The sequence below is a fragment of the Protopterus annectens genome, chromosome 13.part0 (genome assembly GCF_019279795.1).
Source record: "Protopterus annectens isolate FY-2018-M chromosome 13.part0, PAN1.0, whole genome shotgun sequence".
Taxonomy (NCBI): domain Eukaryota; kingdom Metazoa; phylum Chordata; order Ceratodontiformes; family Protopteridae; genus Protopterus; species Protopterus annectens.
In genome coordinates, this window is record NC_056747.1 from 842,938,894 (window position 1) to 842,954,311 (window position 15,418).

At 42.0% G+C, this 15,418-nt stretch overlaps 1 protein-coding gene across 3 annotated transcripts in view; it reads right to left on the bottom strand.

Moving 5' to 3' along the window:
* Nucleotides 1-15,418, bottom strand: part of DHRS11 (dehydrogenase/reductase 11) — a 1,041,955-nt gene that overhangs the window by 508,106 nt on the left and 518,431 nt on the right. For all 3 annotated transcript variants that reach the window (XM_044054563.1, XM_044054565.1, XM_044054564.1), the window contains exon 3: nt 5,705-5,799. In XM_044054563.1, coding sequence (XP_043910498.1) covers nt 5,705-5,799 — 95 coding nt within the window. The remainder of the gene's footprint in view (nt 1-5,704; nt 5,800-15,418) is intronic.

Consider the following 15,418-nt stretch of genomic DNA (forward strand, 5'->3'; position numbering starts at 1 on the left):
CCTTTGTTACCAACATTTTGAAATAGGTAGTCAGTTGCCTTTGTTTGTCTGGCGTGAGATAAGCCATCTGGGCAGTTATATTTAAGCTTGCACCCAGGAATATTATCTCTTGAGAGGGTACTAGTTTTGATTTCTTTTCGTTGACTGTGTACCCTAGACATGTTAGAAGTCTTTTCACAAATGCCAGATGCTGTAGAAGAATGTCCTTGTTCCCTGCTTGAATTAGATAGTCGTCCAAGTAAGGATATATTTGTATTCCTCTGTCTGCAAAATGCAATTACTGGTGCCAGGCACTTTGTAAAGAGCCTGGACGCAGTAGATAAGCCAAAGGGCAGTGTAGAGAATTGGTAATGCAAATCTGAGGTATCTTCTGCAAATTTGTCTGACTGGGACGTGCAGGTATGCCTCTTTTAGGTCTAAAGTCACAAGCCAGCAACGGCAGAAGCTACTGCAAAGTCAACATTCTGAATTTTGGTATATCCAAAAATGTGTTCAGAATAGATAGGTCCAGTATTGGCCTCCAGGCCTTGTCCTTTCTGGGTACCAAGAACAGTCTTGAGTAAAATCCTTGTCTCTGCTCTTGCTCTGGTACTTGTTGAATGGCCCCCATGTCCATGAGGGATGAGACTTGTTTTTGTGCCTCTGCCCATTGATGTTTTGGAAGATCTGGCCAGCTGTTTGCCTTTGGCTGGGTATGGAAATGGAACTTGTAGCCTTGTGACATGATATTTAGAACCCACTTGTCCTGGGTTATGATGTGCCAATTTTGCGAAAAAAGTGCTAATTTTCCCCCTAAGGGTGCTGCCAGGAGATAAGTGCTTGGTGCAGGCAGGGGGAAGTCATTGGGACTGTTTCCTGTATGGTTGAGATTTGTCTTCTCCAACTTTGGAGGTAGAGCCACCCCATTGCTTTGACCTGTATGAACCTTGCGCCTGGGATCTGCCTCCAGGGCATCTGGGTCTACCCCTTTGAGGTCTGTCTGACACAGGAAAGGACCAGTTCTTTGTTGGCCAGTGTCTACTAAACCTAGGTGGCTGTACTTGTAAAACATCTTTGACAGTTTGCATAGATTTAGCTTTGTCCTCCATTTTCTTTAACACCTCTTCTGCCTTGCACCAAATAAAGTATCATGCTGTAAAGGTGCATCTAATAACTTAACTTTGACATGATCAGGCAGATTTTCTTCCTTTAACCAAGCATGCCTCCTAATTACAGAACCCGTAACTGCGGCCCTGCAGGAGGCCTCCAAAGAATCAAAACCACATTGCAAAGTATACTTTCCAACTTGTTCAGCTGCATGCAATAAATCTTGCATTTCCTTGTTTTCTGCACATTCAGAGTTTAACAACATTTTCTGTTTAAGCAATGCCATGACAGTTTAAGGCCCTTATTGCCAAGGCAGCAGATGTGTATACCTTTTTTCCCCATCTATCCAGAGCCCTAGAATCTCTGTCAGAGGGGGTAGGGTTTTTTGCAGTGGAAGCCTTAACTTCCTTGGGACCCTGTGAAATAGTTTCTGGGTCTGCAGCAGGGTTTTTAAAAAGGAATTTATGAGAGTCAGGAACCCTGTAATATCTGTCAGGTTTAACAGGAGCTGCAGGTAAGGAGTCAGGGGTAAGACTAGACTCTTAAAACACATCATCTACAATGTCTAACACAGGAGGAATGGCTAGTGGCCTGTGTTGAGGTAGTAAAAGGAAATCCCTGAGCCTCTCTTTAGATTCTGAAAAATCTTGGCTCTCCCAGTGGAAATGCTCCCTCATGGTATGCAAGGTTTCCCCAAAAGAATAGTCCTCTGGAGGAGAAGCTGAAGGAATAGATTCTTCAGCATCAGAATCCTCATAGGGGGGAAGAGAATATTCCTGATCAGAAGAGGAATCAGAAGAAATGGAAACCTGATCTGAAGATTCATAGTCAGTCTCTTGCCTAGGCCTCTTATCAGGAGGGTGATGGAAACCCCTGATCAAGGTAATCAAGTCTTCGGCCATTTTGAGCATCTGTTTTTTGGGCATAGAGGCCTGACCACGTGGCTCTTGAGTTTGTTTCTTTGCTTTAGAAGGTGCTTTAGTCTTTGCCTTTGAAGCTGAAGTCAGTTTAATGTAAAGATGTTTAGGTCTGAATACACCCTCAGAAGCCGGTGCCTGCTCAGCGGCTCCAGACCCATCTGAAGGAATAGTATCCGAGGCTCCAATACCTTGAGTTTCCAGCGGCATGGCCGACTCCACATGGGAGTCAGTAGCAGCCTGCGACTCTAAAGTAGCGGGCGTCAGGGGCTGCGAAAGCGCCTCACTGAGAACCGGCAAACCGGCAACTGGCTTAAGAGAAGCTTCGTCATCGGTTTTGGGCCTCTGTATTCTACCTCTCGCCTTTTCTTTGCGTTATTTGTGAACTCCGTTAGTTGGATGGCTATCCGACGACATTTCTGGATAATTAAACCGGTGTCCAAAATAGTTTAAAGCAAAATCATACCGATGCTTAATAGTGCATTGGTTAAATCTAGCACAAAACAGACAATCAGAAACGTTGTGATCAGGGCCTAGGCAAGGAATACAGTAAGAATGAAAATCCTTATGAGGTATTTGCTTTCCACAAGAAATACAATTATTTCTGACATTGGTCTGGAGCAAGAAAAAAGTTTCCCCAGTGGAGTACTTAGCTTTATTGAAGACTTCAGATCTGAAACTCGAACACGAAAATCTCAGGAGTCAGCCGACCGGCACTTGCGAACTGCTTCTGCTTCGGGCACCGCACAGCAAGAAAGACTAAAGAAAATGGTGTCGGCCGCATCTTTTATATCCCTGACGACCTGACATCAGGGAACGGGCGACAGCAGCCGACGCAGGACCCAGGACTTTGGAATTCAGGCCGACTGAGGGCAACCTGCCAGCAGGATTACCCAAATGTAATGACGGCAACAGTGAAACACGAAGAACATCAAGCCATACATAGCTAAGCAACTAAGCTAAGAAATAATGCTAGCGTTTTATTAAAACAGAACCATTTATACCAACCAAAACACAGCAGAGCCATGTAAAGAACTCGGGATTAAAAACAAATGCACAGATTGAAGAAATGCTTCAGAAAATAAGTTATCAACTTGCAAGCCAACTGTATAATAGACTGGTGGTAGAAACCATGCAGCTGACAAAAAAAAAAATCACAGTAATTGGGGTAGGGGATTTTCCTTTCTTGAAGGTGCAGCGACCTTACAGCTGAAGAAGCAGAAAGGTACAGACCCCCCCCCCCCCAATGCATGGGAAGTGTGAGAAGATTTGCCCAAGCAGGAGCACTTATTTTAAATGCCATTTTGGAGTAACACTCAGTATTTGCTTTACGATGCCTCATTTTACAGTCTGCAAGTGATTCACCATAGCTACACATGAGGGGAGGGGTAAGGAGTTTTATTCCCTACTGCAACTAATCAATGTGCTTCAGGGTTAAGCTGCAGTTGCAATCAAGTTACTGGAGACAAATACTATATATAATGTATTGCGGCCCAGCTAGCCACCTGTCACAGTGTGAACACAGGCTCAAAGTGATGGTCACTGTTGATGAGACACCCCAATCCATATACAAAATGGCAGAAAGGTGGTTGATGCTTTGGCAGATATAAAAAACCTTAGGAAAGAACACTACTTTATACACATAATGGGTCAAGAATACCTCTTAACCTCCCAGCTTTCAAAATCATAGAAAGGTGCCATTAAAAATCATAAAAGGGCCAAATATCATACTGCTCAAAATTTAGTTGCACATAAATTCTCACCCTGGGGAGTGGAGGTATATCTTGTAACCTTGCCTCTTGGGAGTGCAGAATCTGAAAAAATTAGCACCATTGTTGTGGGTCAAACAAACACAAGGACATAGATGCTCCAGAAATGTATCCTTACTGCACTAACAAATTGCACATGCTCACTTCTATGCGCAAAACAATACAAAACATCCAAATGACCATGTTTTAAAAGGAGTACAGCGAGTTTGAATATTCGGTGTACTCCTCTCTCACAGACACACGACAAACCACCCAAAAAGAAAATTTCAGACACAGTCATAGACTAGAAAACTTTCAACACTAAATATGTAGATGAAGTATATTGGAATTTAACTAATGCAGTAAACAAGAGGTAAATGTAGCGGAATGTAAGTTAGCAAAGCAAAACACTGTGCTTAAAATGCAAATAAATCTACATCCAAAAACATAAGACAATGAAACCCAGTCATAAAGCAATCCTTGGAGAGCTTCTTTATGTTAGCAACTTAAAGGTTACCTTTACTCCTGGCAGATGCATCCTCCTGCAGTTGTCCTTCATGTACTGATGGTCTTTGCCTTTGTTGCATTAGATTTAGTACTACAAAGGTTTAATTGATGCCTTTCTATAAATATTTATCCCAGTGTTTGTAGGCAGCCATCAATACGCAGGTCTATGGACTGTTGTACAAATCAACCAACCATAAGATTCTCCAGGAAGAGAGTTTATAACCTGCTGTCTCCCCTTTTTCTCTTATACACTAAAGAATCTTTTTCTAACTAACTAGGTGCAGACAGTCTTATCTTTTATTTCAGAGTCTTCCTACATTCCCAGTTCACTTTAGCTGGAATCAAAGCTTGAAGAGGAACTGCCACAGAAGCAACTTCACAGACATGTTTTTTAAATGAAAAAAAGCTGCATTTGCTATTGGCCTTTTTGACAATGATAAGCTCCAAGAAGTCGCTTTCTCATTGTTTGTACCATGAAGACAATAAAAGCAAGGAAATCACAGCAACATCTGCTCAAATCAAAACAGCAGAAGAGTTAAACTTTCAGGGACTACAACTGGAGCACTCCTCTACATGTGGAGCTGTTAAAGAGGTATGGAGTCAAGAAAGTACATGGCTTTAATCTACAGTTTGTGAGCTGCCATTAACTGTATCCTCCTGAAATCCTCTCAAACTGAGAAGATCCTATGCAGCAGACAAACAGTAAAGGCAACAGAGAATGGACTTTGTGGTACCCCCAAGGTTAATGCCAGGTGACTGCAACATCAGTGAGTGCAAAAGCCCTGGTTCATTTGAGTGGTGTTCCCACAACTATAATATACGTCATACAGGTGACATGCACTCCACCCTGGTTCAACTTGGCATAGGATTTTGTTTGAATCAGAGGAATAAAGGAAACTGCGACTCAGCCACCTACTTTAGCAGTACTGACAATCCTCCAAGTAGCTTTAAATATCAATTTCTAATGTCATGTGTTTACAAGGAGTGTTTTAGGTCTCCTCACAGCCCTGGGTTTATTCCCATGTAAATGAAACTGAACAGACTTCTGGCTTGTTTAGACCTTTGCTGAAAAAGCAGACTGGACGGAACAGGGCTTTCTAAGAACCAGCAAGAAAAAATATCCTCTAGTAGTTTAAAGAGAGGCAGGTAAGTCAGCATGGGCAGTCTACATTTGTCAAAATATATTTAAACCCTTATTTTTGTTTCAGTTTTAGCAGTATGCTATCCTTACAACAAACAACCAAGTAAAAATGTATCACATAATGACCATTCAAAAACATTCTTGTAGAAAAAAAAACCTAAATCAAGTACCAGTGATGATGTAACAATGAATATTTATAAGTGGAAACTGTGTGACTACACATACAAGCAGATGATAATGAAATGTAAGTGATAACTCACACAGCTTTGTGCAACTGTTTCAAATCAGCATTGATGAATTCTTACCTATTAATGTTAATTATGTGACCATCATCCACATCTCGTTCTTTCATCGACTGGTAGGCTTCACGAGTGCAAACAGAAAGGGCCAGGATATTAACCTGAAATTTATGAATGAGACATGTTCATAGTAGCTTGTGTGTCTTATTTTGTAAACAGAGTGTCTACTTAATATACTAGCTAGTTCAGCCACTGCTGAATATTCATTTTCTTTTTTTTAAATGGAAAAAAGACATTATGCCGGGATGCAGTTTGCTGACCAAGACTCAAGTCAAAGTTACACAAGACAAGTTTTTTTTATTGCAAAAGTTGGGTGGCATTTGTAGGGTGATGCTGTAACTGGCAAACCCTGTGTACTTTTCAATTCTTCTGGAAGCATACTTACACCCCCATCTCACTTAAATGCACATGTGCACATACGTAACACAGCATACATACCTACACGGAAATGTTTTTTTCAGACTTTAGTGCGACTGTGAGCCATGTCTATAATACTGCTTTGTGCTGCTAAGGAAACCTGAAATGTAACCCCCAAATGCAAATGTTCAAGGGCAAGGTACTCAATCTTCCTATTGGCAGCTCTAGAAAATCTCCAAGAACTATTTTTAAAACAAAAGAGCATTGCATCTACAGGAAATCATGCCCTGAAACTCCATCTTTGTGTTTTCTAAGCTGTCTGTTGTATTTGCAAGAATCAACTGCAAATATTCAGCTCTGTCCATTCTTTCAATTCAGTGGGGCTTAAAATGTGATGGCTGTGGACGTGCTTTAAATACAAATTTGCTGGCAGTCAGTGGGTAAAACAAGCAACAACTGGATGCAAATTAGGATTTTTCCCTCCTTTCACCATTAGGATGACTGATAAAATGTGCTTAACATTTTCAGTCATGCTCTTGCTTGTGATTCTAATCAGTACTACAGAATACTGAATAAAATAAAACCGTCCACACATACAAGGATATAAATGTGAAAAACGGATGGTGCCAGATATATATTTTTATATAACATACAGTCCACGGCGATACATTTTCTGACAAAGTGACATCAGGCAGGTGGAAAGCATCACTCTTCTTAATCTTTGCAAAAACAAATATTAAATGGAGACATCTTCATACCAAAAGATGGGCTTAAATGCAGAATCAGACAACACGTTATCCAATGAATAAATACAAAAAGAGTTTATTTTTTATTGGCAACTTGTGAACAAAGAGTGTTTCATTAAGTAAATGAATCTTGACAAATTCTAATTGAATAATCACACAGTTATGGACTACGAGACTGAAATGCAAGTCAGGGGGTTCAAATATTTCCTGAAAATATTTCCTGTTAAGCTCTTAACGTTCAGCAATAAATTAATTTATCACTTTAACAAAACCTGCTTCAACACTTGCTAGCAAGGAAAGAAGAAACTTAGATTACCCTCCCCCGATAAAAGATGCATTAGTTTCTAATGCTGTATCCCTTACCAGGTGATAGCAGTTGGTACCGTACCTTTATTTACTTATTTATTTATTTGCTGGCTGCTTAGCTCATTACATCTGAGTGATGCCTCCGCGTGCATCTGCAGTTAACTCCTACAGATGCCTCTAGGTGTCAAATATTGCTTGTTCATATTTGCATCAATAATTCCAAAACCATGCTATGTAGAAGGTTTTAAAAGATTTCATCTTAAAGCTTACACAATAGCAAACTCAACTACTTTAATATTTGACCTCTGTCTAGTGCACATAAACAGATATTAACTGTTGTTTTTATGATATTTATATAGATATAACTCACATTTTTCTAAATATCTCAACAGCCAAGTAACACAGATAGAACTCCTTGGCTTCATATGAATGCTCTCAGCTAGATAAATAAAATGCTGCTGACAGTGTGTGTATCACCTGACTGGTTGTGTAAGTTGTTTACAAAATATTACAAATGTAATAGTTACTGTGTTTACTGTGGCTTATAGAATTCGGTTTAAGACCTAGAACCTAAGAAATACTACCATTATAAAAAATATATTGTGCTGACAAGTTTGCCATTTATATCTCTTTCATAACCCCTATAATTCCACAGATATGAACATTTATTTGAAATGCGAGGACATAAATTGAGTCTGTCAAAAGGCTTAGGGAGCCTAAGCCTTTATGACTTGTACCTGTACACTCTACTCTACGCGCCCATTGGATTTTAAGTGCAAACTTCCTGAGCTCCACTGGAGTGAATGAGTTAAGTAAACTAAACTTAAGTGGGCCTTTCTCAAACATCAAGGAAAAATAATAGTATGGTATAAACAAAGGACAGGGCAGAAATATAAACTTGATTACAATATATGTACTCTTCACACAGGAACATTAATCCACCTTCAAGACAGATCAAAATAATTTTATTTAAACATACAGCTTAGGACTTTAGTTCAGCAGGACAAAAATGTACAGTGTACTCAAATGTAATGCAGTAATTCATAACAGAGAGAGAAGCCACACAGACTGAAGGTCACACACTCGCTACGTAGTCTAGGTGTGGGGGTTTACAGTGCTCAATGCTACTTCAGGCACAAATATCTTATCAATGTTGGGGTTATTCTGCTATCCAATTTTGGTAGTACTGTTCCCATATAAAAACCCTGGTGCACACGTTTATGTAGGCATGGATAATATACATATAAATATAATATACATGTATACACACACACACAATACAGATAAATAAAAAAAATGCGGAAGGCTAGAGTAGAGTGTACAGGTAAAAGTCATAAAATAAAGTTCTCTAATCTCACACTCCCACATAAGCCATTTTTCCATTTTGATTGCTTTTTAACTTTGAATTACTGTTCATTTCAAAGGGATGCAGTAATTAAACTGTTTACATTTTACTCATGTTTACATGTTTCTGTAGGTTCTTATGAATGGCCATTTTGTGCATGGTTTTCTACTTTATTTAAATTTTTTTTTTAAGTAACTGAGGTTTTTTATATAATTTGCTCATTGTAGTGAGGGTTACATTAAGATATGTTAAGTTTCATAAGTTAGCTCTTTTTAGTTAGTTTAATCTTCGTTAGCCATATAGCATTGGATCTCTCTGCCAGTAAAGCCATTTACTAAACTGATCGCACATTTTAATTTTTACTCATTTTGTATAATAATTGAAATGTGTGATCAGTTTGGTAAATGGCTTTACTGGCAGAGAGATTCAATACTATATGACTAAACTGATCGCACATTTTAATTTTTACTCATTTTGTATAATAACCCAGCCATTGGGGATGCACAAGCCAGTGCATTTCTTTGTGCCGGTCCCAAGCCCGGATAAATGGGGAGGGTTGCGTCAGGAAGGGCATCCGGCGTAAAATTGTGCCACATCATATATGCAGAAAACTGTACAGAAATTCATACCGGATCGGTCGAGGCCAGGTTAACAACGACCGCCACCAGTACTGTTGGCCAACAGGGTGCTGGTGGAAATTGGGCTACTGTTGGCCGAAGGAGGAGAAGAGGTGGAAGGCATGCCCGAAGGCAGGTAAGGGCTAGGACTGTGATAGTGAGGGTCGGAACTTTGAATGTTGGCAGTATGACTGGTATAGGGAGAGAGCTAGCTGATATGATGAACCGAAGGACGGTAGGTATATTGTGTGTGCAAGAGACCAAATGGAAGGGGAGCAAGGCTAGGTGTATCGGAGGTGGTTTCAAATTGTTTTATCATGGTGTGGATGGGAGGAGAAATGGCGTAGGCATTATCCTGAAGGAACAGTATGCTAAGAGTGCTTTGGAGGTGAAAAGAGTATCGGATAGAGTGATGTTTAAGAAGCTGGAAATTGATGGTGTAATGATGAATGTTGTTAGTGCATATGCTCCACAAGTTGGGTGTGCGATGGATGAGAGAGAAAAATTTTGGAGTGAGTTGGATGAAGTGGTGATGACTGTACCCAAGGGTGATTGGAGCAGATTTCAATGGGCATGTTGGTGAAAGGAACAGAGGGGATGAGGAAGTGATGGGTAGGTATGGTGTTACGCAAAGGAATGCAGGTGGTCAGATGGTAGTGGATTTTGTGAAAAGGATGGACATGGCTGTGATAAATACGTATTTTAACAAGAGGGAGTAGCATAAGGTGACGCACAGGAGTGGAGGAAAATGCACACAGGTGGATTATATCTTAAGCAGAAGGGCCAATCTGAAGGAGATTGGAGACTGTAAAGTGGTGGCAGGGGAAAGTGTAGTTAGGCAGCATAGGATGGTGGTTTGTAGGATGACACTGGTGATCAAGAAGAGGAGGATGAGTGTGAGGGCAGCACCAAGGATCAATTGGTGGAAATTGAAAAAGGGCAACTGTGAGGTGATGTTCAGGGAAGAGTTAAGACAGGCACTGGGTGGTAGTGAAGAGTTACTGAATAGCTGGGTAACTACAGCAGAGCTAGTAAGAGAGATGGCTAGAAGGGTGCTTGGTGTGACATCTGGAAAGAGGAAGGAGGACAAGGAGACCTGGTGGTGGAATGAAGAAGTACAGGAGAGTATACAGAGAAAGAGGTTGGCGAAGAAGAAGTGGGATTGTCAAAGAGATGAAGAAAGTAGACAAGAGTACAAGGAGATGAGGTGCATGGCAAAGAGAGAGGTGGCGAAGGCTAAGGATAAGGCATATGAAGAGTTGTATAAAAGGTTGGACACTAAGGAGGGAGAAAAGGACCCGTACCGATTGGCTAGACAGAGGGACCGAGCTAGTAAAGATGTGCAGCAGGTAAGGGTGATAAAGGATAATGAGGGAAACATACTCACAAGTGAGGAGTGTGTGTTGAGCAGATGGAAAGAGTACTTTGAGGGGTTGATGAATGAAGAGAATGAGAGGGAGAGAAGGTTGGATGATGTGCGGATAGTGAATCATGAAGTGCAGTGGATTAGCAAGGAAGAAATAAGGATAGCTATGAAGAGGATGAAGAAAGTACAGTTTTGTACCTACCATAAATGTAGATGTTCGAGTGCTCATACAGCTGCAGTCATAACAGATGGGGTTATCCTGCCGTCAGGCGGGTCCTTGGTCGGCCGAATTCCAAAGTCTAGGTCTGGCGTCGGTTGTCGTCGCTTCCTCCCTGACGTCAGTGCGGCAGGGGTATAAAAGAGGCAGCCGACGCCATTTTCTTCAGTTTTTTTTGCCCCAAATGTCAGGTGCCCCCAGAAGGAAGGCAAACATAATGTTATGCAAAAGTGCAATGTTGATAAATCAAAAAAAAACAGTAATTGCAAGCAAATACACCATAAAAGAATACCCCAAAAGGTTATATGAAAAGGGTTTGTCATAAGGCCTCTCCTAAGAGGGGTTGGAGGGAGGGAAACCTGGACTGCAGCTGTATGAGCACTCGAACATCTACATTTATGGTAGGTACAAAACTGTACTATGTTCATCGTGCATACAGCTGCAGTCATAACAGATGGGTAGAATCCCAAAGCTAAGTAAGGGTGGTAGGCACTAAGTGGAACTAGGAGGGGCTAGGATGCCCTGCAGGACTGCTGTGGCAAAGCCCGCTCTAGATTTAGAGTATAGTGGGAGGTGATAGTGCTTGGAGAAAGTGTGCACTGAACTCCAGGTGGCTGCTTCCAAAATATCCTTGGTAGGGACCCCCCTGAGGAAGGCTGCAGAGGTAGCTGTGGCTCTGGTGGAGTGGGATCTGATGCATGCAGGCACAGTTTTGCCATGAAATGAGTAACAAAAGCGTATGCAGTGGGCTATCCATTTTGAAACTGTCTGTTTGGAAATAGCCTTTCCTTGAGCACCTGCAGCATAGGACACAAAGAGTTGCTCAGATTTCCTGAATGGCTTGGTCCTGTCCAAATAACGAAGTTGTCTGTGAATGTCCAAGGAATGTAGTAATCTTTCCCCTTTGTTTTGTGGTTTAGGATAAAAGGTAGGTAAGTGGATAGTCTGATTCAAAGCTACACTGGATACCACCTTTGGCATAAAGGTAGGGTTGGTTCGTAAGGAAACTCTGTCCTGATGGAAAATGATGAATGGTTGCACAGCCATGAGGGCCTGTAGCTCCGAAACCCTGCGAGCTGAGGTGATAGCCAGAAGAAAGGCTGTTTTCCTTGACAAGTACTGTAACTCTGATGAAGAAGCTGGCTCAAAGGGAGGAAGGGTCAGCTTTTCCAATACGAAGTTGAGGTCCCTAGCAGGGACTGGTAGTTTCCTTGGGGGTTTTATATTCTTTGCCCCTCTGAGGAACTGCCTTAAGAGAGTATGAGAGAATAAAGGAGGATCTGTGTTGTATTGTGCAGAAATGGCTGAAGTGTGGATCTTGATGGAGGAGAAGGAAAGTCCATTGTTTAACATCTCAGCTAGGTACTGTAAAATTTGAGGTATATTTATTACCCAAGGATTCTGTCCCTTCTTTTGATTCCAGGCACAAAATTGTTTCCATTTGGCGGAGTAGGCCTTTCTAGTAGAAGGTCTTCTGGCCTCCAAGAGGACATCCTGCACCTCCTTGGAGAGGAGAAATTGTTGGGAAATCAAGGAATTCTCCATGCAGCTAGATTTAGAGTTTTGAGATGGCTGTGAAGAGTTTTGTATTTGTGCTGGGACAACAGAAGAGGTACTAGAGGTAGGATCCATGGTGGGGAATGTGTCAGGCTCCTCAGGAGCGGACACCAGTGTTGTCTTGGCCAGTCTGGAGCGATGAGAATCATTTTCGGCCTCTCTGCTCTGGCTTTTAATAGAACTTTGGGCAGCAGAGGAAGAGGCGGGAAGGCATAGACTGTCAATGTTGCCCAATTGAAGGAAAGTGCGTCCACTTTCCAGGCCTGTGGATGATAGGTCCTTGAACAAAATTTCTTCAACTGGCAATTTCTGTGGGTAGCAAAGAGATCTATGTCTGGCTGTCCCCATGCCTGATTTATCTTTGTGAAAATTTGAGGATGCAACTTCCATTCGTGTGGATCTGTCATATTTCTGCTTAGGTTGTCTGCCAGTGTGTTTTCCTTCCCTGGCAGGAATTGTGCCTGTAGTTGAATTTTCAATTCCAGTGCTGTGTTCCATAGGGTCATGGCTTTCCTGCACAGGGGGAATGAATGAGTTCCCCCCTGTTTATGTACCACATCACTGTGGTGTTGTCTGTCCTTATCAATAGCTGGCCTGGATGCAGTAGGTCTTTGAAGGTCATAATAGCCTTTTGCACGGCTAGCATTTCCTTTTGGTTGATGTGAAGGAGCTTTTCTTTTCGTGCCCATTTTCCCTGAATGCATTGATCTGCCATGTGTGCTCCCCAGGCATAGTCTGAGGCGTCTGTTGTGATGATTTGAGTTGCTTGAGGTACACAGAAAGGAAGACCTGTGTTTCTTTGGCAAGCTTGAGTCCACCACATAAATTCCTTTTGAAGGCATGGAATGAGTGGTATAATTGCTTCCAAGCTGTGGCTGTGTTGAGACCATAAGTTTTTTAGGTACCACTGAAGTTTCCTCATATGCAGCTTTGCACATGGGATTAGTAGGATGCAAGATGCCATGAATCCCAGAGCCTGCAGGACTTTCCTTGCAGTTAGCCTGGTGTAAGTTGCCATTTTTCTGAAGTATTGAGACAGTTGCCCTTGCTTGTCTGGCGTGAGGTAGGCCATCTGGGTGGTTGTATCCAAGCTGGCACCCAGGAAAATTATTTGTTGAGAGGGTATTAGTTTTGATTTCTTTTTGTTGACTGTGTATCCCAGGAAGTTCAACAGTTTTATTACAAATGCCAGGTGCTGCAGTAGTATGTCCTTGCTGTCCGCTTGGATTAGGCAGTCGTCCAGATATGGGTAGATTTGTATCCCTTGTAGTCTGCAGAAGGCGATTACTGATGCCAGGCATTTCGTAAACACTCTGGGCACAGTAGATAAGCCAAAGGGCAATGCAGAGAATTGGTAATGGGTTGAACCTGCAAGAAATCTGAGGTATCTTCTACAATCTTGTCTGATAGGGACATGCAGGTATGCCTCCTTGAGGTCCAATGTTACCAGCCAAGACTCCTTGCCCAGCATGGGAAGAAGCTGCTGTAATGTGAGCATCTTGAATTTTGGCACCTGTAGATATGTGTTTAGGATGGATAGGTCTAAGACAGGCCTCCAATCTTTGTCTTTCCTTGGTACCAGAAATAGTCTGGAATAAAACCCTTGACCTTGTTTCTTTTGCAGGTACCTCTTGAATTGCTTTCATGTCCATGAGAGCTGAAATTTGTTTTTGTGCCTCTGCCCTTTGATTTTGTGGCAGGTTTGGCATGCCTCTCATTTTTGGAAGGGTGTGAAAGTGGAACCTGTAGCCTCTGTCTATAATGTCCAGAATCCATTTGTCTTTTGTAACAATATGCCAATTTTTTTAGAATAATGTCAGTTTTCCGCCCAAAGATGCTGCCATTAAAGCTTTGCTTGGCAGATGTAGGGGGAAGTCATTGTGTCTGTTTTCTAAAAGACTGTGATCTATCTTCTCCACCTCTTGGGGTTGGTGTTTGCCACTGTCTGGCTCTGAAAGATCCTTGAGGTTGCCCTCTACCCCTTGGACACCTGTATCTGCCCCTTTGAGGTCTGTCCGTGGCTGGAAAGGACCAATTTTTTGAAGGCCAGTTTCTGCTGAAACGTGGAGGCTGTACCTGCAGGAAATCTTTCACTGTTTGCATTGATTTAGCTTTTTCCTCCATTTTCTTTAGCACCTCCTCTGCTTTAACAACAAACAATACATCTTTTTGAAGAGGTGCATCTAATAACTTAGCTTTGACATGATCTGGTAAGGTTTGCTCTTTGAGCCAAGCATGCCTACGTATAACAGACCCCATAACAGCAGCTCTACATGAGGCCTCTAAAGCATCAAAACCACACTGCAAGGTATGTTTACCCACTTGCTCTGCACCATGCAACAAATCCTGCAACTCTTTTAAATCTGGTTGTTTCATCTTGCTTTTCAGCTGAGATATCAAAAACTGTTGATACTTTAACATATGGAACTGACAGTTTAATGCCCTCATGGTTAAAGTGGCAGAGGTATGCACCTTTTTCCCCCACCTTTCTAAACTCTGGAATCTCTCTCTGAAGGTAATGGGTTTTTAGCAGTAGAGGCCTTAATTCCCTTGGGACCCTGTGAAATAGTTTCTGGGTCAGCAGTATGGCTTTTATATAGGAACTGGTGAGAATCAGGAACCCGGTAATACCTGTCTGGTTTAACAGGAGCAGGAGGCAAAGAATCAGGATTAAGGCTGGCTTCTGTGTACACATCATCCAATATATCTAAAACAGGAGGGATAGCCAGAGGCCTATGCTGGGGGAGCAGAAGAAATTCTCTGAGCCTTTTCTTGGAATCTGAGTAATCTTGGCCTTCCCAGTGAAAGTGTTCCCTCAATGTATGCAGGGTTTCCCCAAAAGAGAAGTCCTCACGGGGGGAGACCGAGGGAATAGACTCCTCTGCATCAGAGTCTTCGAATGGAGAATAGACACAATCCTGGTCCTCAGATAATTCTGAGGTAATGGAAGCTTGATCTGAGGAAGGGTAATCTTCCTCTAATCGGGGCCTTTTGTCAGAGGGGGGTTGAGAACCCCTGATAAGAGTAATCAAATCCTCAGCCATTTTAAGCACCTGTTTTTTAGGCATGGTGCCTTGAGAGGGTGTCTGAGGAACCTGTTTTTTGGTTTTCATGGCTGTTTTAGATTTAGTGAAGGCTTTAATAGAGAAGGAGGAAGGCCTGAAGACCCCTTGAGAAATGGCAGGCCTGTCTGAATTCTGAGTTTCCCT